At 38.5% G+C, this 27,436-nt stretch overlaps 1 protein-coding gene across 1 annotated transcript in view; it reads left to right on the top strand.

The window, feature by feature from the left end:
• sgcd (sarcoglycan, delta (dystrophin-associated glycoprotein)) overlaps positions 1–27,436 on the top strand; it is a 152,306-nt gene that overhangs the window by 53,497 nt on the left and 71,373 nt on the right. Inside the window, exons 2-4 of the mRNA XM_044371087.1 lie at positions 4,191–4,292; positions 16,073–16,160; positions 19,123–19,242. Of these exons, the coding sequence (XP_044227022.1) occupies positions 4,191–4,292; positions 16,073–16,160; positions 19,123–19,242 (310 nt within the window). The remainder of the gene's footprint in view (positions 1–4,190; positions 4,293–16,072; positions 16,161–19,122; positions 19,243–27,436) is intronic.

Below are 27,436 nucleotides of genomic sequence, written 5' to 3'. Positions count from 1 at the left end.
CAAGTTGGCTCGATAGCACCCCCTAAAACGAAATTTGGGAAACAGATGTAACATCTCTAGACTTTTAAAAAAGCCTCTTGGGGCCTTACCCTAAGCCCAACACATGTCATTTTGAATTTACTGTGTAATTTTTGTGCAGTTTTTGCTATTTAGAGGTGTTGTACTTTAACAAACTCCTCCTAGAGAATAAACCACAGCAACTTCAAATTTGGTCAGTGACATCTAAAGACCTTTGCGATGCTAAATTGTGAAGCTTTTGAGTTTTCATGGAACGCCCTCGACGTGGTGTGCCGGTCAATTTGCATGTTTCGCCATGAAGCAGGAAGCTGTTGTAACTTGACTTTACATTGTCCAATCTACCCCAAATTTCACATGCTTGATTGGAGTCCAGGCCTGAACACATCTACATGTAATATTGAGTCATAGTCATAGCGGCACCTACTGACAACAGGATGTCAGCCTTATGTGACAAACATCATCCAATTTACATGAACATGCACATGATTTACAGCAACATATTATCAGTGGGTGTTCTGTAGCACCAGATATGTGCAAATGAGACAAAAAGACAGTGTGTAATTCACAAAACACCTGCAAAGGATGGAATGCAAACTGTGCTGCCAAGCAAATAACATCATGGTGCGCCTGTTCCATTTGCATGTATGTAAATTAGATAATGTTCATACATTCAGCACAAAAATTGGCCCCTTTCAATGCAAATAAGCCTTGTTGCAGTCTAGTTCACAAAGACCAGCGCTAATAGCCACATGCAATTAGGGTGGAGTTATTAGCATCTTCACATAGTTGGTGTTAACTGGGCACACACTCACTCCTCTCTCTCTCTCTCTCTCTCTCTCTTCAAATCAAGCTTGTGAGGCTTGAATCATATTGATTTGATATTAAGAGTGAAATCTATAGTCAGACATGGGGGGGGGGGGGGGATCAAGTGGGGTTAGGGGCTTATCTCGGATTTAAAAATAAAAATAACAGCGCTGATGGAGCTCAGGATTCATCCATAAATTAAAGATGTTGTTGTTTGATTACAAACAATTCCACCATATAAACCTGAATCTGTGTGTGACAGCTGATGTAGTGTAGATGTGCAGCAGAACACAGAACATTAATTACCGCCAGATCCTGACCGATCTGGTGTTAATGAAGTGCTGCTGTGCCACGTGCGTAAATGTGCACATCCTCTTTATTAGTTTGGAGATGCACTTATCGTATCAGCTGCTGTGTGATGCTGCAGCCAGCTGTGACACACAGCCAGCTGTGGCCAACAAACAGAACATCAGCAGTGATGTTTCTTCGAAATCCCGGATACATTCAGTGACACTTGAACCACATTATTGTAAGATTCAGACATTAATCTAACACGCTTCAGACCTGAGTTAATAGCTGTATTTTGACATTTGACATGTCAGTAGATCATGTTATAGATGCAAAACTGGAGAAGTAAAAGAAGCAAAATACATGAAAGTTGGTTTGTGATTGTGGAGAGCTGTGTGTGTGTGTGTGTGTGTGTGTGTGTGTGTGTGTGTGTGTGTGTGTGTGTGTGTGTGTGTGTGCGTGCGCGCACCTCTGTTAATTAAAGACATGTAATTTGAGGCTTTTGTGCTCTCTGCAGTTTTCATTATGGGCCATTTTGGAAACAGCTCCACTCACTCAATCAGACACAAAACAAGGGAAAATTGCACTCAGCTGCAAAACTTTGTTGACGTATTTGCACTGGCATATCATTAGCACAAATGGGGCATAAATGGGTGCAAATGCTGCGCAATTCACGGTGCTATTAGCAGGTGCAATCCATTTGTTGTGGATTTGGCCCTTAATGATTCGCTGCATTAATGACCCACTTATGTAGCACCGCCTACTGGCAACAGGAAGTGAAGCCTTATGTTACTAACTTCCTTTGATTTACATGACATTTAAAGTGTGTGGTCTACATTTGATATGCACCAATATAACGTGCATTTAATGTGTGTTTTCTAGCACCACATAGTGGACATGGGGAGTGATAGTTATCTCCTACATGCAAATTCCAACATTCATGAAAATGCATATCCATGTTAGTCGCCCTCTGGTAAATGTATTGCTGTGTGTCAACCGACCTCCACGGCTGCCTCTCCCCCCGATGCGCGTGAGGCGCAAGGGCCCGAACATCGCTGCTTGCAGCTTTAATTATTATTTATTATTACTCTTTTATTTATTTAATAATAAAAAATAGTATGAGCATGGTTACTGTTTATGTATGCAAGGTGTATGACATGTTTGCCAACGGATCAGATTGTAATACTAATGCTGAAGTCTTGAATCAACTGATATGAATCCATAAAAAAGATTAAGAGATTAGATGCAGCTGCAACATGGGAGGCTGTTTATGAGACTAATGTGGTGTGTGTGCGCATTGTTTAGAGTTTGTACCTGGTAATCTGTGATTGTGTAACAAAATTAACATCTTTTCTCACACCGTGTGTGATATTAAATTTAATTTTTTCCCAACGCAGCCATCTCGCCACACAGTTATATAACAGGTGTTTTTTGTTAAACTGCAGGTGTCAGAAGTAAAATGGCAGGTGTTGGACACAGCCAGCGATTCATGTTCATGACTCTGCAACATATTGCCAGGAAACTGGGAAGAGTTCTGCACGAATGCTGCACTGACTCATCTTTGATATTGGTAACAGTCGTAGAAATTATTTAAAAAATGAGAAAACGTAAATAAAACTTCACTTCAATCTTAGTTACCTCTCTGTAACCTCCTGGTTTTGAGTCCCATCCTGGTTTTGATCAAATTCTGGATATGGCGTTTATATGGAGGATTAGAAACCTGGTTATTCATATCCCTGTTTACATGATTCCAACAGTATCCAGGTTTCTGATCATTGGTGTCTTCATTCCTCAACATCTTCGCCTCTCCTTTCTCTACCAACACAACCTGGATCAGGTGTTTACATGACACAATATACTGATTTTTATTGGAGTTCTCCAAGTAGCGTGTAAAAGCACTGTTTTCAATAATCATCCTCTGACTTCCTGTGACTTTAACTTTAACTGGGTCATGTTTAATGTCTGTCATTCTGATCTATGAGTGACACCACCTGCTCCTGTTATTTTATTTGTTATATTTATATAACTGTTAACGGGGCATTGCTCTAAAAGGGCATGCATGTTCAGTCAACCCACACTGTGTAAAAAAAAAAGAGGTTATGTAATTGAAAAATTCTGTCTGGATAAATTATTGTTGTTACAATACATGTGATATTTACAAGAACATTCTTAAGTCTGAGTGATCTGGTCTTTGTTTTTACAGTAGATTCTATTGTGGGAAACTGGTCTCAACTATTTTAAGTGATCGGCAAACAAGTCAAACAAGTATGTTGTGTTCCCCCTTCCCCCCACCATTGGCACCATTTTTGGGCATTTGCTTTTATTCAACAGTTGACAGTAGAGAAATAGACAGGAAACAAGGGGGAGAAAGAGAGGAGGGTCCCCAGGTGGAGTTGAACCAGGGACATCACAGTTATGTTGCATGTGCTGTAACCATTTGATTACAATGGCACTCAGAGCAGGTTCATTTTTGACCTTTGGAACACATATCCTTAATAAAATATTCCGAACTAAAGGTTCACTTACTTTGCTGCTTTTTTAATAATGTGAACAAACAAAAAAATGGATATGTGACAACAAGTGGTTGTATGTGATAAAGGAAGACAGTAGTTATAATCACCACCTCATATCATCTGACCAAATATCCATACTGAGGTCAAGTTATAGGTAGTGAAGGCTGTGAGATCATTTTGAAAGCTGTGGAAAAAAAGCTATTAAATGAGCATCAAGTCTGGAATATTTTATCAAAAACATTTAGCATTTAGGAAGAGCTCATAATCAGCTGGTTCAAAGTGTGGTTTGTGGATCATACAATATGTTAACCTGTTAAGGTGATTGTCATGATGATCATGTTTTTGGCATCGTACAAAAAAATGCAAATACAATGAGTTGTTTTTATAATGGCTGAATCAGCAATTTGACAGGCACATCAGCGTCTTGTGTTTGTTCACCAAACATGGATATGGATAGATATGGATGTGTGTGGAATTCAGGAATTGTTTATATATATATATATATGTGCTCTTGAATGAAGAGAAGAGAATATGAACTAACTGTGACATTATCTTTGTTCCTCACAGGACGGCATGGGCAACCTAAGAATAACAGAGAAGGGCCTGAAACTGGAGGGGGAATCCGAGTTCCTTCGACCTCTCTATGCCAAAGAAATCCAGTCCAAACCAGTAAGTCAGTAACAGAAAGACACTTTACAACCTACCCTGCATATTAAACATACACACACACACAGCATTTAACAGTCAACAAGTTATCCAATCTAAATGATGAAGCGTATGGATGAGGTTTGGTTTGGTTTAGGCATCTAAAACTACCTGATTACAATTAGGAAAAGATCCCAAATGGTTCCAAGAGACCAAGGTTGACTGTCGGTCAGAAATTGGATGCAAACAGTCGTCTCCAATGTTAAAGTCCCACATTTTGTTGACTGCACCATCCAACACCTCCACCCTAACATCCCAGAACTTATGATTGTACTGTTTGTTTTGTTTGTACTCCATACTGTGCAATTCATGGTCCTGGGTCAAATCAGGTTTTGTGACAGGATATCAAGGCGATGCTACTTCTGCCTTTGCTTCTAATAGACAATTGTCATTATATACACATAACAGAACATTATTTACTCACAATATAACATAGGGGTCATTTTAAATGTTTGTATGAAGCACCAATGCTGTCGTTTTTTGGTGAGGACAAAGAAGTAGGCTCTACATACAGTAAATGACTGTCACATGTAAGACTTTGTCTCCACTTGGTTTGTGTTTGTCAGTGGTCTATACAAACACTAAGCTACCCGTGCTAATCATGCTACGCTCACAACGTCTTTGATATCCAGCAAGTTTAAGCTACTTTAGCCCTGGAATAATTAGCATAAGCATGTCATTACATTAACAGTGCGTTAGTGTCATTTAACATTGCCCCAGATGGACATAAAACTCCCTTTGTTACCTAAGTGTAGTTGTAAAGCTAAACTAATGTACATGTACTAATTAACCACTGCCGCAGAACACATGCTGAGAGTGTAACACTGGGTGAATGACAGCACTCAGCACAAGGTGAGAGAGTGCAATAGTGTGAATCTTGGGCCTGATGCCTACATCTTTCACAGTGGAAAGAGCATGTGAGACAATCCTGTCGGGACTCGTGGAAGCATCAACTCCACCTTCATTCACAACTTGTATTGATTTTTTATCAAGTATCTAAATGTTGCTCAAGCAAAGCTTAACTTCTGTTTGCAGAGGCTTCCCAAACCACCTTAACAGGAGAGGAACATGTTCTCACAATTGTAGCTGAAAATCATCCATCCATTTTTTAAATTTTTTATTTGTATTTAATCTTTATTTAATCAGGTAGTCTCATTGAGATTAAGATATCTTTTCCAAGCGAGACCTGAGAACAAAAAAACATTCATAAGACAAGAACACAATCAGTAAACAGTAACAACACAAATACACAATAAATAAAGAATTAATAAGAACAGTTACAAGAATCATAAAAAAACATCAGATAATAAAGCTTTAAAATCTCCAAGGGGAGTGAAAGACTCAAGTTTGAGGTCAGTTTTCAGTTCATTAAATTTAAGACTTGCATAGTTCCTGAAACCAGCTCTGCCAACATTAGTGCGAAGATGAGGGATATCCAAGGTTAAGTAGTTACTGGATCGTGTTCTGCAGTTACAAGATTTAAATGAGAGAGGAGATGTTAGGTAGTTGGAAGCTTCAACAGTAAAGCTTTATAGATAAATATCATGAGATAGTTATTCCTTCTTGTACGTAAGAAAGACCATCCGACCTTGTGATACAGAGAACAATGAAGAGTACAAAATTTGTCATTTGTGATAAAGTGTAATGAACTGTGATAAACAGAGTTTAACTGCTTAAGTGTTGATTGGGCAGCGTCACAATACAGAATATCTCCATAATCAAAGACAGACATGTAGGTGGACTGCACAACTGTTTTATGGTTTGAGGAAGATTGACATCCTTTAATTCTATACAGGAAGCCTAGTTTAATTTTTAATTTTTGAGTCAAATGTTGAATATGAATCTTGAATGATGTGATGTCTGCTGTCAAGCCAAATTCCTAAGTATTTGTATGACTCAGCAAGAGTGATATAAGTGCCCGTTAAAGTTTTAATGGCAGGATAGTCAGAGTCACTAGTGGAGGTGTAGAATACCATGTACTTGGTCTTTTCTGGGGTGGAGCCTGGGGCATATAAAAGTGTGTCATCTGCAAAAAAATGGACACTGAAGTGTTGATTAAGAAGAATATTGTTAAACATGTATGATGTAAACAGCAAGGTACCAAGGATAGACCCCTGTGGCACCCCATTTCTGATGGTACGAGGGCTTGACTTAGCGCCATCAGCAACAACAGTGTGAGCTCTCTCTGTAAAGTAAGAGTGGAACCAATTAAGCATAGCTTCATCTAGACCTATAGACTGTAGTTTATGGAGTAGGACTTTATGATCAACAGTATCAAATGCTTCTGAGAGGTCAATGAAGAGAGCAGCATAAAACATTTTTTTACCCAGGGAGGAGACAATGCTATCAGGTACTGAAACTGCAGCTGTTATTGTGCTGACTGTTGTGGCTGTAATAAGCTTTCTGACAATAAAGGTGCATAATTGTAAATTGACCAATGATTCTAGGATCTTTGTTAAGAAAAGGAAATTTAGATATCGGACAGTAGTTGTTGAGATCAGTGACAAAACCACTTTTGTGTGAGGGTAATACTAAGGCGCTTTTCCAAAAAGCTGCCTGTTAAAAAGGTTTGGTTTTGACTGGTACTGTATGCAAGATGTGCTCTGATGTGACCCAGCGCGACCTGTCATGGTGCATCACGTGGTCTTGTGTTGTGTCATGACAAGACGTAACAAGAGGAGACAGTTCAAGATGACACGAGACAAATTCTGTCATGTTATGACGTGTTGTGTTGTGTTGTGTCATAACAGGACTTGTCATGTCATGTTATTACACGTCATGTCAAGACAACAAGACATGATAGGATAAGATATGACATCATGAGAAGCACCATAGTGCATCAGTTTTCAGAACAGTAGTGGTCTTGGTGGAGACACATACGACAAGCCTGGCAGTGTTATCAGCATGCTTTGTCCAGCGTACTGCACAGACGTCAGCATCAGTTTTCTTGCAGGAAATCTTTGATGCCTGCTGATCCAAATGCAAAGTCTGTCTGAGGTCCCCTGGTATGCTCTGTTTGAGAATTAAACATTCTGATGTGCTTCCTGCCGTCCTTGTTACAACTACAGGAGGAGTATGCAAGCCTGGAGATGTCAGAGAAATGGGGGCGATATGCACGGTAAAGTGATAGGCACTCTCCAGGCTTCTCTCTCTTTTTTTTTTTTACTCTGGCAGTAATAATAGCTGTGTGCAGGTAGTGGACGGATGGTTTGATAATGCAAGAGAGCAGTACGCTTAATCTCTGTTGTGTAGTATCTTGTGCAAGCTGAGAAGGGGAGGGGAGGGGGTTGAGTGATGGCGATGGGAGAGCAGAGAGTGAGGTAGCCAAAGAGAGCAGGATGGAGATGAGGAATGAGAGAGAAAAAGAAGCAGCAGTAATAGAGACAGAAACTGGGAGACAGATGGAGGAGGACTGAATAAGAGCGAGAGAGATGGGAAGCCAGCGAGCATATTTTGACAAGCGACGACACACAGGAGGCAGCCAAGTTCAACACCATCTCAAACAAGCACAACATTTTCACAGCGTGTTATGTCACAGTAAAATATTCAATATCAAAAATATAGTCCCTATGTCACAAAATGATGCAAGAAGCTGCTACTGATGACAGCAGATTTCTAGTGCATTAATTTGACAGTGTGTTTAGACAGGTTTTGATGCTGCATGCCAATGTTTATCATCAAAATATTAAATGTAAACACAGGCTGGTGTAGCTGGATTATTTAGCACATTGAAGAAGAGTGGAGTACTCACAGATAATGAAATAAAAGCATTTGGTGTAGCCAGACAGGTACTGAAAGTGCAGATGATTTCTTCTACTATTGTAAATATCATGAAACATGTGACTGGCGTGAGATAGAAAACAGAGATGAATATAAAAAAGAGGCTAAAAATAGATAAATGAGAGCGCAGACAGGGAGTAAGAGGAGAGACAAGATACAAAACACTGGAGCATTGGGAGAAATAAACAGCAGAGAGGACTGAGAGAGGGATGGATGCCTGGTTGCTTTGGCAGAGGTGGTGAGAGGAATAGTAATACTGAGGAGGTGATGGGAAAAGACAATTGGTCTGTCCAGAGAAGAGGATAAACAGACAGAAAATAAAATAAAACCGAGGAAACCTGGACCCTGCTGTTACTGCATTGCTATTATTCCTCTTTCATGTATTGCCCAAACACTTCCTGCACTGTCTCTTTCTTATTTGGTCTTCTGTCAATTTCATCTCAGGAGGTCTTCCTTTTGTTTTTTAACCCTCAGTCGTTCTCTGGGTTCAAGTGACTTGAGACGACAGTTGTAACGATAAATCCATCAGTCAATCAAGAGGAAATTTTTTGATCATCAATTAATCGATTGTCATTTTCAGGCAAAAATGCCAAACATTTGACATTTTCTCACCTCATCTTACATATCGTAAATTAAATATCTTTAAGTTTTGAATCATTTGTTGGACAAAGCAAGATATTTGAAGATGTCGCCTTGTGCTCTAGGATCTGGTTTTCTGGTGTTTTGTAAACCAAATAATGGACAGAATGTTCAATAATGAAAATAATCATTAGTTGCATCCCTTTCAGGTTCTCTTCCTGAAGTAAGATAACTCACAGTTCAATGTTAACATTTGTAACTATTTGTAAGCCTTTTCTCACATCATATGATCAGATAAGGCCTTTAATGAGGAGAAATTAAGAAAATTACAATGACCAACTCTAGCATTCAGGAGACATAGAGGAGACATGATCGAGGTCAATAAGCTTGTTCATAGAATGTATGATGTCACAGCCGAGTCTGTCGTCCACCTGTGGAATAACAGGTATGATTTAAGACTCTTTAAAATTATAGACACTAAAATGTCTCTCTGAAAAGACAAAAAACGTATTTAACATACTTCATACTCATTTAAAAGGCCTTGCATGGACTTGCACCACCTTACCTATCAGAGCTAATTACTCCATATACACCAGCACGCCCTCTGCGCTCTCTCAATGCTGGTCTCCTGGTCGTTCCTACATTTAACAAAAAATCAGTTGGCTTCAGAGCATTTTCCTACCGTGCCCCATATCTCTGGAATGGCCTTCCATCTGAAGACTGAAAACCTTCCTTTATTCACTACATTACAGCCTCCCCTTAAACTTAGCCGGGCCAATCATCTTTTAACATCTTTTTAACATTGATGTTTTTAATGTGGTTGATTCACTTTCAATTTTTTATTATTGTACATTGATTACTGTATGTTGTCCTTCTTAACTGTTAAGTGCATTCACTACAACTTGTCGGGCCCATCTCGTTTTAACATCTATTTAACATTGATGTTTTTAATGTGGTTGTTCCACTTTTAATTGTTATTATTGTTAATTGATTGCTGTATGTTGTTCTTTTTAACTGTAAAGTGTGTTGGGACCATGCTGCATGGTGATTCTGCACTTTAAATAAAATTAAATTGAATTGAATTGAAATTAAAAATAGACTGGATAGATTCTGGTCAGCTAAGGACATTTTATATAACTATGAAGTTGATTTGTTATTATTTGTGGAAGTATATTGTATGTTTGTTTGTTTTTTTAGTTGTAGAGTCTGGTGTGGAGGATTTGTATCCTGTACCAGAAAAAATTTCTAAAATTTCAGCCGTTGCAGGCAGTTGTTTTTAGAGAAGAAGCTCTAAAAACCCACAGTACACTACCTGCTCAGCACCAAACATCCAACAGACAAAGTTTGCAACTAGCTGGTGAACATAGTGGAGCATTTAGCAGCTAAAGAGAGAGCTGTAGCTACTGCTAGCAGATATATCTCTTTTAGGAGATTGATGGGGACCAAAATCGAGAGAAAAGGAGAGCAAAGGTGGCCAGAAACACCACTCTAAATACATGCAGAGTTGCTCCTTATCTGCTGGATGTGTACATAGATTGCTCAGCAGGTTCCCCGTATCAGCTGACAAGACGACAATTTGTCAGTGTTGTGTTTACAGCTACAGCTACAGTCTCTGCTGCCTCCAAGTATCCAAAAACATCAGATAATGTATGTTTGATTATTAGCTGGATAGCTTGAATTAGCTAGCTTAATCTTGCCACATACACTCCTTATGAACTTGCCGTAACAAATGATTATGGTCTCGTCTATGACAATAAAATATTAACACAAGTTACTGTCAAAAGAACAGTTTACAATAATTTAATACAATAAATTTACTTAATAAATTAGCTTAGTTTTTAAATTAAAAGTTAGCAATCAATTGCTCAACTAGCCATCCACAATTTTACATTTTATAGCAAGCTATAGATTTAATTTAATAAGAACGGGGTGAATTTCTTAACAAGTCAATGTACTGCATTGGCTCAGTTTGCTGAGGTTTAATTCAACCACTCAGATTTCTGCAGCCTTTGCAGCAGCTCTGCCTCCAAGAAAGATTTCTATAACCAACTCCAATCCACACGTCCTTCTCCTCCTCATCTCTCATCTCTCTCTTTTTATTCTCTCCCCCCATTCCTCTCTGCACAAGAGACGTCCCGCTGAGTGTAATATGGTCTGTTGCATTAGTAACGAAGAGAAGAGGAAGGCGGAGTGGATCAGAGGCACCACGCAACAACAAACTAAACACAAACAGCCCCAAAGGACTCCGGCAGTGGCATCTCTGAGGCTGTAGCAGGAAAAAAAAAAAAAAAACTACAGAGAGATGGAACGATAGGCTGGCTGCTATGAAACATTCTCACACGTCACCCTGCCTGTGGTGGATGTGAAGAGAAACATTATCGCATTAGCTTGGCTGATAAGTAAAACGTTTATCCAACGTGTCTCTCGTCAAGCTACTGTAGCTCTGAATCAATCGATCTGAACGATCCAAGTGGTGTCAATGACCTTGATAACAATCCCCAACAGAGGTTAAATACCTGGGACTCCCCACCAGCCTCGGATGAGAGTCTTCAAGTATCTACAACCAAGTCCAGTTACCATCGATTCAACCCTCCTTGGATAACCATGATCTGGTTGACTGAGAATCTCCACAGATGTTGTTATTTATTTTTCTTTTAGTTGAAGGGAGGGTATTTTGACGTTTTATGAGGGAAGCAGGGGGAGTTTACATTTTGCTTCAATTTTTCCTTGTAGACTAAATGAAAACGAAAGGATCAAATACAAAATTTCAGTTAAATGTTAGGGTTAAGGTTAGGTTATACCATTTTCAATTCGAAAAACATTCTCTATGCAACCATCAAAGGCAGGGTCTAAATAAAATATTAATAATGTTATGGAGGGTCTTGCTTTTTTAAAAGGTTAAATATAAGTTTCAACCTTCAACCTCCACACCAATATTTTTTGTACAATTCTTTAGTAAAACCAGACCGTTAAATCAGAGGGGCTATATTGTTATTATCTCATATGTTGGCTGATAAGTAACCAGAAATAGATGTACAGGAATGCAAAAAAACATGTTTTAAATACTGAAACAGTGTCCCCAAAAACATAGTCTGTCCCTCAGAGAGCACTGACCTGACAAGTTTACTTTTCAGTTGTGAAATGTCCCACTCATCTTGATCGCAGGTCTTTAATGTATTAGTATATTGACAGTTCAGGAGCTGCAAGTACAACTGCAGCTCTTTTATGTTCAAGGAGGCCAGGTGGATTTATTAACAGACAGATTAATGAATGAACGGATTAGTTGATATTAATCATTGTGAATCCAGTCCATTTCAAGCCACAGTTTCTGTTGGACAACATTGTTGACGGATGTGATGTATTTTTTTCATTTATGAAACCTGCATTTCCATCCTTTGTCTGTTATTGAATTCAGCACAGCTGCAGGTAATGAGAGCTAATGAGGAGCAATGAGCACTACTGCAAACTAAACATCTCTATGCTGTGAGATCTTTGTATGTCGCAGACAAAAGTAGGCAACTGAGAGATTGATGTTAACTTGGCTTAAATGTAAAAAAAAAAAAAGCTTCACCAGTTGACTTTTTTATTGAATCCTAAAACAGTTTTCTTAAAACAAGTGAAGCAAACTATGAATAAAAGATTTTTGCATTGTGTTTTCAAAGCTTTTTTTAGAATTATTAAGTTCATTTTTTTAAAAAAAGTCTGTTTCTTACATGACGGCAGTAGTTCACTGTGCTGAAGAGTCATGCCACGTTTATGTCATATGGGATGTATAGTAGAGATGTGAAAGATCCCCATGTTATCCAAGAGTTGTTAAAAGTGTGAGGATTAAAATAAAATATATTGACAATATAACACCGTATCTATTAAAACTGGGCGTAATTACATTGAACAATGGTGTTTGGCTGATGTAAAGGCGTCCATATCTGTCTGGTTTTCATTAACATCCATATTATTGAGTGCCTCATCATAATTACAACTGTTACATGTTAGAAACACGTTATTATGATAAATCAAATACGATATGAACGTGCTATTGCTGCTCATTCATCACCTCTCATTGCCTACAGCTGTGTCTTGCAGCACACGGTCAGCTCCTCTGTTGTCTTCTGCCTGTGTTTGGGCAGCTTTTAAATCCCCAGGCTGTTCTCACTCCCAAGGCGCCAAATACCAACGCTTTGTCACACCCCTCGGCATCTGATACCAATGCACCGGGCTTTCAACAAACTCCAATGTAAACCTCATCTTTATTAGACACCATGAGACCGATGACGTTTATATAAGGTGATATTTCCCTTCTTAGGAGGAGGTGGATTGGGAGGATGGCTGCTGCAGGGGACCGCTGTTTCACGTCATCATTTTAACCGAAACCACAATTTTTCCCTAAACCTAACCAGACCACACCAGTCGCTCTGAGTGTGTAATATCGCTGCGGATGGGTCTACACTGCATTTAGTTGAAAGCCCAGCGCATGGTTATACAGACGCCAAAGGGCGCCTTCTCATGCGTCTGCATGAGATGCCAGAGGGGCATGACAAGCATCGGTATTTGACGACCTGGGATGAAAACGAGTTGCATCCCTGTGTAGTTTTAGTTTTGTCGGTTAAACTGCCTCACTGTAAAAGTTTTAGTTGGATCCCTGCTGGGTGGCTTTCAGCGGTTCTCTTACTCGAGAGCACTTGAAGAGCTGGGCTCGGTGTTTGTGCACTGGTGTGAGGAAAAAATGTGCTTAAAATAAATGAGGGTAAAACCAAAGAGTTTCTCTCACCCAGCAACATTTAGACTCTGGAAATTGTCAGTAGTTTCAAATGTTTGAGAACTGATTTAGAGTCACCTTATTTTCACAGAAAATCTTTCTCTTTATTTATATAATGATTTTGAAGTTTGCAAGCATATTTATAGTTATAACTAGAGCTGCAATGATTAGTCGATCGACAGACATCTCAGCGTGTCAGATGTGAAGATTTGTTGTTTGTTACAGTAAATTAAAAATCTTTAGGTTTTGGATTGTTAGTCAAACAAAACAAGCAAACTGAAGACATCACTGCGGGATCTGAGGGATTGTGAAAGCCATTTTATCCATTTTTTAACATTGCATAGACTAAATGATTAGTCAAGATGATAATCGGCAGATTAATCAATGATGAAAATCATTTTTAATTGCGACCCTAACGGCAACTAACTAATAGTGAATAAGTACCTGGCGGACATTATTTAATTCTTTAATGTTAAAGCCTTTCATGCATGAATTATGATAACCTCAGTCAAGATTTTTGTGTTTTTATTCCTCTTTAAGCATGAAAAAGAATATTTGAACTTTATTTTTTTTAAACAGGCATTTTTCAAGGAGTTTGCCCAACTTAGTGGACCGATGATTAATTGTCATTTTCTCCCAACATAAAATCAATACTTGGAAATTTTAACAAGTGTATTACTCCTTAGTTATTACTTGATGTTACAAAATTTTATTTACCTGCAAGGGTCTATTACTATAGAAGGATTGGCAAGATATTCCCGAGCTGTTGAGCATTTCCGGCCGGCAGGTGGAAATTTGTGTTGCACTTATAAAGGCCAGCCAATGGATGGCAGCGTATGAGATGACACACTAGAGTCCACCGTGTTGGCTGATGTGCAGCTGTACCATTGAAACTCCATGCATATATAAGAAAATGGCTTTTGAATAGCTGTCCGCTGAAGTGACCACTATGCATGAAAGGGTTAATATGGAACAAAAAATCAATCAATCATACAAAGAACAAAGCTGCTTAGATTGATTCTCTCCAGCCTTGCAATCATATTTTAAGCTTCTATAAACAATTTCGAGCTGCCAAAATGTATGTCTTTTAAAGAATGATGTCCTGTTGCTGATGTCTGTCTCTGATTGTCTTGTTTATAGTTTTAGTTTTTGCTGCATGGTGACGCCAAAGACTATAAGGAATGATGGAGAACACTATACGGACTCACTTATGAGGAAAATGACAGATTTAAAAGTCAAATGCATGAGCCAGCTCTCTTACTGCTGTTTGTGGTGATTTGCTTTAAATCAGTTGTGCATATATCAAACACTTTGTTCAGTCACTAGCTTAAATACTGCCTTGAAAGATGGAGTACACATGTCAAACTTGGCACATTCAAATGACTCTGGTTAATGTTGATGTAATTATCAGCACTGCAACGCCTTCTATGTATCAACTGCTTTCAAACTTCTTGTTAGTCTCAGTCTCAGTTCACACCGCATTGTTATTGTAATAACTTCTTGCCTGCATATCATATATTTAGTGTATTTACTGTGGGAACTTCAATGAGTTTGGCAAGACCCATAATGTTATCAGTAATATACACACAAGGCATATCCCCTCCTCGGCTGCAAGCGCAGCATGATGGTCAGGCCGTTATCTCTAATTAAGAAGTTGACTGAGGCATGAAGATTAGTCGGGCACAGAAAGAGCAGAGTGTCCGACGTGATCAGCGTTACAGATTGGTGCAGGCCACTCTGGGAAATGGAAGTTATCAAACGGAGCAGGAGGTTCAAGTCTCTGCACTTGGACAGTTACGGCGTGTGTGTGTGAAGTCTTACCTTTGTAATCAGGTTACTGTTTGTGCTCTTTTATTTTGTTTTGTAATACAGTTTCAGTCTCAGTCCTCGTTTTACTGTAGTCAACATTGGTCTCTTTCAACCATGATGGAATCTTCATCATGTATTTTTTTTTTGGTATTTTGTTTTTCTTTTTTTTTCTTAAACTTAAAGGATAATACTGTCGATTTTCTATATTTTTCATATTGTCAACAAATCTCATGTGCAGAGCCTAACCAACAATGAACTTATCTACTAACAAATATTGTGTGTGTATCTAAAGCCTGATTTATCTTATTTGTTTGGAAACGGCTCCAAAGACTAATAACAGCAATCACATTTTAAGTAGTTCTGTGTAAGACAGACGCCACTGAGCATGGATGCGGTTCCATTTACAGAGCTTCATTATCTTGTTGTGCTACATATCACAACCTCACAACAAGACTTTCACCTCAAAGACGGCAGATCAGAAAATGTTCATTTGAGACATTTTTGTACACACTGACAAACAATCTCTTTTGTTGTTCAGGTATGAGCTGTTTGAGGACTTTGTTTCAGGGTTGAGATTAGATTTATCTCACCAAGCGAAGACTAATCAAAGGTTAGGATGATTCTGCTGGTCAAGGTGAGGGTTAGGGTGTAGGACATGTAAAGCAATGTTGAAGCAAACATATTCACATCCGATGTTTTGTCTTCAGCAGGTGAATTTTCCTTCTTCTCATCAGCACTTGTTCTCAAAAGAACATTAATACTTGAACAGCCAGGGCTACAAAATAAAAAAAAATATATAACCGTGTCCATCTCTCTGCAGGGCCGCCCGCTGTTCCTGCAGTCGTCCAGAAACGTGTCGGTCAATATCGTCAACGGCAACAACCAGCTGCTCACGCAACTTGTTACAGGTATGGCGCTGCAGGAGAAATGTGCTGCTTTCATGTTGTTTATTGATGTTTTCTTTGATATTATACATCTTTTCATTTTTTTTTTTCAAAAAGCATCAAACCTTGCAATGCTGACGACATCAGCTGCAACAGATGCACGACATGCAATTTCTATGCGGCTCACTCGTCATGAACTTGTTTCTTTTTCTTCCCATCGAAACAGGATTTTTGTGAAGTGTTCCTTGGACTATTTTATATGTTTCGGTCTTGTTTTTGTTTTTTGACAACTGGACCATAGGCAAAACAAGACCAATTTATTTGTTTAGCACCCTTCAAAAAAGATATTAAAGAAACACAAGTCAATATAAAAAGACACATTTAAAAGAGTAAAATTAATTAGATTGCAGTGCAGTTTCAGGGCAGTGTGAAGTAAGGATAAATAGTCACAAATTTGATATAATAGAGGGCAGAAGTAAACAGAAAAGTCTTCATTCAATTCAATTTTAATGAACTGAGAGTTGAAGAAGACCTCAAGTTTGTCTGTTCTGTCTGTTCACATATTTGGTACATAAAAACTCTGTTTAGTTGTGACTCTGGGGAACCCCGTCATACATCATCATACTTTTTTTTTTTTTTTTTTTACGTATGATGAAGCTTTATGGGGTTATTGGATCATCTGGTTCACTGTTTAATCTCTCGGTGTTTTCCTTTTCTTTTTAAAAGTGTAAGCATCAAAATATACTTTAAGTATTATTCAGAATGGCCCATTTCAGAATAATATATACATTATATTATATTGTCTTACATTATTAGATTATAATATTGATGTATTACTGTGTAAGCATCATGAATGTTGCAGCTAGTAAAGGTGTTGGTTATTGTAACTACTTTATATATTGCTGGGCAGCTTAATCTGGAGTAATACATCAGAATTTATTAGTTGATCTGAAAAGTAACTAAAGCTATCAGATGAATGTAGTGGAGTGAAAAGTATAATATTTGTCCTCAGTATGTAGTGGAGTAGAAGTCAATTTGAAGAAAATGGAAATATTCAAGTGCAAGCACCACAAAAGTGCACACATTCCACCACTGCAGATATGTTATTTCCCATCATGTTAATCATTTTGCAATTCCTTAGATTTATTTTGGGAGCCTTTGGGGAGTCAAGGCTCTCAGGTTAGGTACCGCCGCTCTAACTGCCAGAAGTCATTGCCTCATTTCCACGATTACACATTAGCGCATCATAAATTCTTCCTCTGCTCCCTTTAACTGTGCCAGCAGAGGCCTCAGTCACTCCACCATAACTCTGTGATCTGACTTTCGTCTTCACATTCCCCCCCATTCTCCACCTGTCACACTCTAATAGAGTTGGCAGGCTTCGGTGAATGGAAATCACTTTGGGTAAACATGCACGGGAAGTGTCTCTCACGTTAAAAAAGTGCACTGACATTTGCCTTCTGGGTCTGAAGAGGAGGAAGACGAAGTCTGCTCGGATGTCTCTCGTTGATGACTAAGCGGCGCTCGTGTACAGGAAGGAACTTAAGATCCCAGATGGAGAGTGACAGAATCAATTCTGCACGTGTCAATCAGTCACACCCGGCGCCGAGTGTTTTCTGACGCTGCATGAGACAAAGCAATTTGAGTTGGAGGGAGTTGTCTACATTTTTCTATTTCTTATTTGTCAGGATACTAGCCACAGTTCTGGCAGCTTCAGTATTTTCTCAATTTTCCTGCAGACTTTCAGTGAAATGTGTCTGAATGTTTTTTTTTTGTTGTTGTTGTGGTTGAAACCTCTTTTGCCAACAGGTCATATCACTCTGGATGAACCAGTTTCTGAACATTTTTATCACAAACCACTCCAAGCTTCTTTTTTTTTTGGCTTCTTTTAGCTTCTCTAGAATCAGAAGTGTGAATTGAAAACCTTCAGAAAGTTGAACGTTTCAGAAGGTGAAATCAAAGCAGGTGCATACAGTATATCTGTGTTCACGGCGCTGATGTTTCCAAAGCAACATGCTCTGCATCTTGCTCTAAAACAGCTACAGTTACTGTATAAAATATATCAATATAAAGTCAAAGGTAGTTTAGAATGATTAAAACACTGAATCTTTTCCGACAGAAATCGTACTTGCAGCTTTAAACCCGCAGAGACCCGCAAATATGACTTCTATTTAATTTAATATTTAATAACCTGAGATGATGCCACTCTTAAACAGTAAAAACAACAAAGAAGGACAATAAGTAAATACATTTACTGTCAAATAAAACTAAAATGGACTCTACTCGTCAGTTTCTCATATGTATCATTTAATATATTTAATTGTTTTTTGTGTCACTTTTCACCAGTAAAAAAAAAAAAAAAAAAACAGCAGACGGACAAAGTTAGCAGCTGTCTGGTTGAACATAGTTGAACATCTATAACATCTATAAATCTTTCAGTTGTATCTTTCTAATCCCTCTTCATAGTACTGTCCTTCCTGCTGTCATCTTTTATCACTGTGAATCTTCTCCCTTTCAGTCCAAAATTTTAGTTTCACCAAGCTGTAGGCATATGCTACCTAGATGCAAATCTGATAACTACATCCTACTCCTGTGCTATCAATGGCTGCCAAGATTTTTTTGGGTTTCCCCTTCGTTTTGGTTTGCTTACACCAGCACAGGAGTGGCAAGAAAAATCATCTGTACTGCCTGAAAGTTTGGAATTTATTGCATTTGTGAACAAACAGTGATGTCACACTCCGTAGTGCTCTATAGACATCACATCAATATTATGATCCTCTCGGCCTGTTTCACTTGGTTTGTTCAACATTCAGTGGTGTCATGAATGAAACCAAAATGCATTTTGCAATATGGTGTGTTCTCATCGTTAGATGCATTTTAAAATGTCTAATACTGATGTAATTCAGTAGGAAATCAACTGCAGCTTTGATGTCTCCTGTGTGTGTGTGTGTGTGTGTGTGTGTGTGTGTGTGTGTGTTCGGTTTAGGATCCAATGGATTTAAAGCGCGAGGCAAGATGTTTGAAGTCAAATCCACCTCTGGGAAGCTCCTCTTCTCCGCTGACGAGCAGGAGGTGGTAGTGGGCGCCGAAAGGCTCCGAGTGATGGGTGAGTGACCGCCTGACATGTTCGGTTGTCATGGTTTTGAAGTGTGAAATCATGGATGTTGATGCTGTTGTTGGTGTTCTAAGTGATGATGTTCAGCTTTACATAAAGGTACACCGATATTCCTTGCCGTGACTTTGGCTCTCGTTTGGTTGTGTTGGATGTCATGTTTGCATCAAAGAGTTGAAGCTGGTTCTTATTGTTGAACTCACTTTTGGAAAAGAGTGAAACAGCTTAAACTTGAGATTTTTAAGGACATGAAAGTGGGCAAGTATGATTTATTCATGAGTTGTATTTGTTTATTAAACCAACTGGAATTCGCCACTTCATCTATCCCCAAACATACTGTACAAACACACGACATTTCTGTGATGTGTCAAACTGACATACAATAAACGCAAAGTAGAGTAATGTAATGCTTATATTAGCATCATAAGCAGGCAGTGGCGAGGAGAGCAGGGCTCAGATCTGTGCTGGTAGTACTCGTGTATGAGAGAAAGAAAGATGACAACTAGCAAGAGAAGATGAGGGGGAGGGAGAAGAGGAGGAGGTGTCTTTTTTTTTTTGAAGGGAAGAGAGAAAATTCAAGCTCAGTTAAGAAAATGATGGTGGAGAGCTCATATTTGCCAACAGGACTCAAGGGGGGAGAAGGTGACATGTAGATGTAGCGCTTAGACAAATGAGTTTTGCACTCATGACAGGAGATAAGAAGTGACAGAGCTGTTCTGACTGTGTTGGCCAGTCGGCCTCCGAGTGACGCCACTGCGACAGATGATTTCCTGTGAGAGCGGAGGAGTGTAACTGAGGATAGCGAAGGCGAAGTTAGTTCACTGCGACAACGTGAATGCAAGGAGACAACGAATCTGCATATAATTAAAGTTGCAACAGAGAAGATTATCACATAAGTCTGATGGGAAATGTAGTCTACACACAGGAAGTGCCAGATTTAAGCATCATGTCTGAAGTTAAATCGCCTTTTTTGTCAACTACAGCAACATATCTGCTCTGTTAGTCACTCGTCCTGTGTCCTCTTCTGAGGAAAAAAATCCAAAAGGGAGAAAGTATATTTTATATTCTTTGATTTCATGATTGTGCCCCCTAGTTTTATATTATTTAGCTTACATACCGTTAACTGCTCACGTAGATGGAGTCCTTATTTTGATACAGCAAATCAAATCTTTGCATAAAGTGATAATATGTCGTTCTATCATCGGCAGAGCAGAAGGTCACACTGAGCCTGATTGCATCCTGCTACACAGCACAAGAGCCACAGACTCTGAACAACAACCCACATCTCCTTCTTATCTAACATACAAACATGAACACACATCTTGTCCTGCAGCTTAGCTTGTTGAACGAGCCACCAAACAAACATTCACCGGGGTAAAGTGCACCGCTGATGTCAATTAGCACTATAGACAGCCAATTAGCTGCTCAGCTGCAGCACATTAAACAGCATGTGAACATACCTGTAAATGTCACTTCAGATCCGTTAGATGCTGTTTTGGTTCCTACTTTTCAATCCCCCTGCTAACAACACACTGTTTGTCCATGACTTGTAGCTACAGCACTTTGTTTTCTTTGTCTCTGTTCAGTACAGTGTAACACCGTTAGCTGCCAGCTGCTGTCAAAAACAAACACCGACACGTCCCTCCAGCCGGCTGAGACAAAAAGGAGCATTTCTGATATTTCCCCAAAAACTATTAACAATACATTAAAAAATTTTGGCTGTAAAAAGAGATGATTAAATGTGATTTCAGTTGGATTTTAATGTTGACATCCCTTTTCTTGAGTCTTTGTCACAACAACTGCTGCATGAATTTAGATGCAAAACTGAACAATGTTTGGCTACGCAGCTTGAGTTTGGTCAGTGAAGTTTAAGAGGTTGACAGAGCTCTGGGATATTTTGAATTTACATCAAAAAGTTATTTCTGGTATGTTTTCGGGAGTGATGCATATAGCAGCTTTTGTCATTCTTTAAAGTAATTTTGATGCACAATTTCCAGCTTTTGAGCCCTGTAGCATTTTGCTGTGTCTACATCTATTTATCATGTAAATAATTACTAGAATTAAGCCAGGAGAATGTGTGTGAGTAAGAATAATTGCAGCGAGAGACCTTGAGTACCATGCTGTATGAAATATACTGAATAGAATAATATGGTGATAATGATAACTTGAAATAATTCACTGGGTGCAGACAGCAGGACTAAACTAGAAATGCTGTAAAGACTTAAAAAATAAAAAAAAACCTGTCTGCATTAATTGGATTTAAAGAAATCAGCGACCGTGCTGTGCAAGGACAGAGTTAATCATTAGTTTTTTTTATATTATTTTGTACATATAGCAGGATAATTAGGAAGGAACTGAAATAACTTGCAGTGAGCATAATTAAGATATCAAAAACTCTGAATGCGCCAGATGTTAAGCACTAGCCAGTTAAAATCACATGTTTTTCTGAATTTAAAGTCTTTGATTCAGTGTTTATTGGCTTTTTAGTTGTTTTTTTAATTATTTTTGTACATCCTTTTCCTTTTTTTTCCATTTGTAATTATTTACTTCTTTAATTTCTTCCTCTTCTCCCTCCTATTATTGTCATTCCCATTTCCTCTCTAACATTATTCACCATTATACATCCATCTGCCATCATTCACCATCACTCATCCATCCGCCCACCCAATCCATTCAATCTCATTAATAGATAAACAGATATTTGAAGTGTCTCCCCCTTGACTGGGCCTAACATTTTCACTTAAGAGGTCCCATGGGTGCACTATCTCTCTCTCTCTCTCTATCTCTCTCTCTCTCTCTCTCTCTTTCTGACACATACCTTTCACAGCCCTCTCTGTGGGCAATTACTCTTCATCCTCATCTACATTCATTTACATCCTTTTCCAGCCTCACTGAGTCAGAGTTCATTACTGTCACCCACCTCAGCAAAGTGCTGCTCTTAACAGAGGGAGACACAGATGGAGGGTGGTGATGGAAGGTGGGGAGGGGAAGGTAAGGACAGGTAGTGTTGTGAGTTTCTTGACAGAGGCGAGTAGTTTTGTCGCAGGATTTCTATTTCAAAGTCAAAACTCTGCTGCTTTTCGAATAATCACCTGTTGCTGCATATTTAAACTCTGATAAACTTTAATATTCACATAACAAACATCTGTATACACAATAGGGATGTTCCCGAATACAAATACATTATCCAGCGAAGCACAAATAGTATTTGTTTTCAGGAAGAAAAAAAAAACCTTGTCAAATACCAGCGTCTATCAGTAGGTCTCAATGAGGGGAGTCACATCCACCTGCTACATGACGCACATTTTCTAGTTTGGACATCACTCCCGGAGTTGGGGGTGTTCCCCAGAGATAAAGCTGAGCTACTGACACATGCAAAGTGCTCCCAAAAGACTCTCCATAACCTGTTGTTCCCCTTCTCCTTTCCACAAAGTTAGGTTGTAAAAAAAATAGGCAATAAATGAAAAGTGCAAAGCAATAATCACCTTTGACGTTCTTGTACGCTGTGCTGTCTCTGTGTTATGGGTGTATAAATAGGTAGAGGTCTGTCTGCAATGAGGTTATGAGTAAAGTTTTAGCTCAGTAGTCAGCGCAGTCGTCTATGATCTGGGAGACTCCAGTTAGAGACCCGGTGTGTGGACCTCTTTCATAAGGTAGTTTATTCATGAAAACTTATTGTAACACTTAAATTTTCTAAAATTAAAAGCGTAATAAAAACAAAAACAGGATTAAACTTCTTTCCGCTTTAATTCGAACACAAATACAAATAATTTTGCTGCCTCAACAGATACAGATATAAATACAAATACTGGGCCCTCTGCACATCCCTAATACACAGCACGCTTATGTTTACCAAACCTACTGCTGTGATCACTGATGCGTGATGTTTGCACATGCACATCCTCTTTGATTTCCATCTTGAAATTAGAATACATAGGGAGCAAAAACAATATGTTTTTGAAAATTCCTCAGACGTCATTAAGTCTGAGCAGACAAAGTGAAGCCAAAGACAGCTTTATAACAGACAAAACTAGCCCTAAAACAACAAATAATGTTCTGATTATTTTGCTATTCTTGGAAGTTTTACTAGCAAAAGGGTTAAAACTACACTAGAAGCCATAGGGTCATTACAACTAATTGCTTTTATCAAGCAAATGTAATGGCAGTCATACAGTATGAAATATTAAAGCTGACATTTTATGGGGGTAAAAGATTTATCAAACCTACATGGATTTAAGCTGTAAAGCAAGGGGAAAGGTCTGGGTGTCACCAAAATCATTATTTTTCATTGTCGGGGGATCATGAATATTTTGACAGTTTTTGACAGCACTTGTCATGGAACAACTACAACCCTTTTTTGCACTATAACTTGCATATTACATTTACTTAGCACATATTGCAACAAATCACCTTTTTGGACCTCACACATGTCTGTGTCCAATGAAATGAGGGGATTGAAGTGGATTTGACCTTTTGTCTGGGGGTAGAGCAGTCCTTCAGGAAGAAAAGTCACAGGAGACACAGTGCCAGCAATTGTTACGATAAATATCACTTGTATCACTTGTATGTTTAAATTCAAATAACTTCATATAAAAATATATGCATGTGCAAGTAAAGAAGTATATTTGATTGTTTAAAGACATATTTTGTTTTTATTTGTGTACTAAAACAGCTGTTTTTATATTCATTATCTCAGGGCAACATTGTGCAGTTAAACCACTCTTATTAGGGCAATATCATGCATGGAGATGTGCTGGGATGTATAATTATTACCACAGACAATTACTTTATTATCTACTAAGTAGATCCCAGAATCACAGTTGGGAGGTCAGAGTCAGTAGAGTAATGTGTGTGTGTTTGTGTGTGTTGATAATGTTGTTGAAAATGTTGATAATTTGACCTGACAGTAATGCGTAATAAAGGTCACTGGGTTTCCGAAATCATACTGTGGGAATCATGAAGATCTGTAACAAATTTCATGCCAATGTGGTCTTGAGTTGAGATCAAAGCATTGGACGCAATGACCCACACTGCTGTCATAAATTAAAAGGATTTGAGAACAATCAATTGCTGCTGTTGGTGATCTGATACATGTGGATTTACTGAGGAGGTTTTTATATCTGAGATTGATAGATTCATAGTTGACCTTGGGAACAACAGGTGCTCACCACATGGTCCAGCAGCAGTTCTGGAGCTTTTGATTGTTTCACAGGACACAATCTTCCTCAGTCATGAGAATGTTGATGTTCATTATTTCCATTTTTCTGAGGATTTCTCATCCATGTTGATTTAAATGTTAAAAGTACATTCTTGACCCTGGAAACAACATTTGACAGTTATTTCATACCTGCATGTTTTATTTCAAATGTATTGGTAGTATGTTGCATAAGACCTGGGTGAAGTTTGCTCATGCTGTCATGTGTAAAACCAAAATGTGATTCCAATTTCCTCTGAAGCATTTCTTCAAGGATCTGTGATTTGACCACATTTTGAAAGCTTTGTTTTTCAGTGGATAACCTGCTGGGTTCACATAGCAGAGTTTTTTTTCTTCATTTTTTGTGACAAATACTAGCAATAATAAACTAAATAGTTACAAAGTGCTTCAAGGAGTAAGGGAACGGAATGATTATTATAAATAAAACATAGTGACACATAGTGAACATGGTGAAAACAACATCAGACTGCCAAATGATGATTTAATGTGACATCAGTGTCCCACAGTAACTTTTATATTTCAGGCTCACATCTGTGTGCATAAATTAACTAAAAGTATAAAAATGTTAACCTTTAGAACCGACATTTTAACTCTGAAATGAGCAAATTGTGTCTTTTTTGCACAGAATATTAATGCCGCTGTAGTGAGGATGAAACTAATATGATCTGTGAACTTCTTGATACTCAGACTTTTAAATGTAAATACCTTGTGGTGGTCCATTTCAGTCATTGTTAACACAAGTAACCTAGCAAAGGCTCTCACACTCATTTGGTGAGCTTTTAAAGAAGAAAATGAATAAAATTTAAGTTTTAAGTAAGTGGACATGAAGTTTACTGGTTCTACTTCCTCTTCCTTCTTTTAATAATACAGTCCAACAGCCAATCATACGTACAGCTTGTGCCCTCAGAAGGTGACATTTTTAAGCAACTTCAGTTCACAGACACGGCAGAACCAGAAAGAAAATAAATTACTATTGAATTCAGTCTTTGACAGCACTTCAGTCAGTTGATGACAACACTAAAAAGCCATTGGGAGTCGGAATAGGGACGTAGAGAGGGCAGAAACACAGAGGGAGAGGGAGCCAATGATTTGCCAATTACTCCATTTATCTCCGCAGCCATTTGATGAGGCCACTTAGGGCTATGAGGCTAATCAAGCACCTTGGCAACCGTTGCCTCAGCAGACAAAGATGGCCATTTGAGTTCCCAGAGGACTTCTCTTGAACTAAAAGTTTGTTTGTGTGGTACCTGAGTGTGTATTTATGTCTGAGATTATTTTATTATTTTGTTTCTGTGTGTGTGTGTCTTTGAACCTTCATGTATTGTCTCATCTCTAAATAACTTTCAAGTTAAGTTTCAATTACAACAACACAGCTGCCAGTAAGATACCTGAATTTCAGTACAGACACAAAAACAATATTTAGTTTTAATACAATTAGCCAAACTTTTTGAATTTATCAGTGTTTAAACCAAGCAGCAACTTCTGGGGCTGTAAAATGAAGCCAATGCGGAAGTGCCAAAAACTGCAGTTCCTTGCATGGCCACTTGAGGGTGGCTCCAAAAGCGAGTCATTCCTCATAGACCCCCATGTTAAAATGCCCAACTTTATAGCAGTAATAAACATGTTTACAGCCTGGTACAAAAAACATATTTGGTCTCTATAGCTAATTTCCCCTTTCATGACAACTGTACGGGGGTGAATTTTTTTATAACTCACCCATTTAAATTTTATTAAGCTGTAAAGTTATGCATAATGAAAGACATGGTGGCTTGTTTCAGCCATTCGGCCCACCTCTTTGCCCATTTTTGATTGGCTGGGAGTTAGGCAGCGTCACGTACTGCCAAGATGGCGACAGCCGAAGTGGCTCACTTTGAGCTACAAAACCGCTCTTCAGAAACCAACGGGTGACGTCACAGTAACTACGTCCATATTTTTATACAGTCGATGGTTCAAACACCCATACAACCAGACCCAGCCTGTGGCATAGGCAGTGTAGGCGAATGCTAGGAGTGCCATCCATCCATAGGGGCGCCTCTAATGAGAGAAGAAAAAATTATTCAAAATTTTAAACTTTCACTATTTTTTACTAATACTATTAAAATACTTTTATTTTGAAATGTTACAATAAACCCACAACAACATAACTACATAGCATAGCTTATAAAATAGACCCTATTTTCTGGTTTGCCTGCAGCATCACCTCCTCACCCCTCGCTCTGATTCTGGGGGATGGGTGAGTTATCTGAACTAGTGAGTGACACCGACTGTGAAACGTGATACGATTAACATCAGTAGCCTAATTCAGAAATATATCATGTCAGAAAGACCAAAGCCCCCAGGGAAGAAAAAGAAGAAGAAAAGAGGAGGACAAACATGAAAAGACACAGGTAATGTGTGATATTATCAATTACACTGACAGTTGGGAGCAGTTATCATTGGAGCAGTATTACAAGCTGTTTTTGGATGATAGTAACATTTCCTAATTTAATAAATAGCTGTAGTTAATGTCAGTTACTCCCACTTTAAATTCATTAGGGAAAGTTGGAAAGACTATTCAGGTGTTTGAGGAATAACCTACAACATAAGTTTGAGAGATACACATTTTCTTTTAAGTGTGCTGACCACCAAATTGGTCAGGCTCTGCATACAACAATTTAGCCCTGAATAAGTACAAGCCTAAGTATAATACAGTCTAAAATGAGCAAAACCATCACTGAAAACAGGAAGTATTTGATCAAAGAAGTAACCAACCGAGTCATTTTAGTTGCCTAAACTTGATCAAACCTTACAGGTGGCTGATCAGAAGACCCGTTAAACCTGCATTAACAGATTTTTTTTTGTCCCTTTGTTTTCAGCAGAAACAAGTTTTGAACACAACACTGACGTAACATCACCTTGATGTGTTGAACTAGTTGGCAAACAGTTGACAGTTCATTTTGAGTCGTGTTGGTGAATGTTAATCCAATATTCACT

This window comes from Thunnus albacares, chromosome 13 (genome assembly GCF_914725855.1).
Source record: "Thunnus albacares chromosome 13, fThuAlb1.1, whole genome shotgun sequence".
In the NCBI taxonomy this organism is placed as follows: domain Eukaryota; kingdom Metazoa; phylum Chordata; class Actinopteri; order Scombriformes; family Scombridae; genus Thunnus; species Thunnus albacares.
This window is presented reverse-complemented; position numbering and strand designations above follow the sequence as displayed.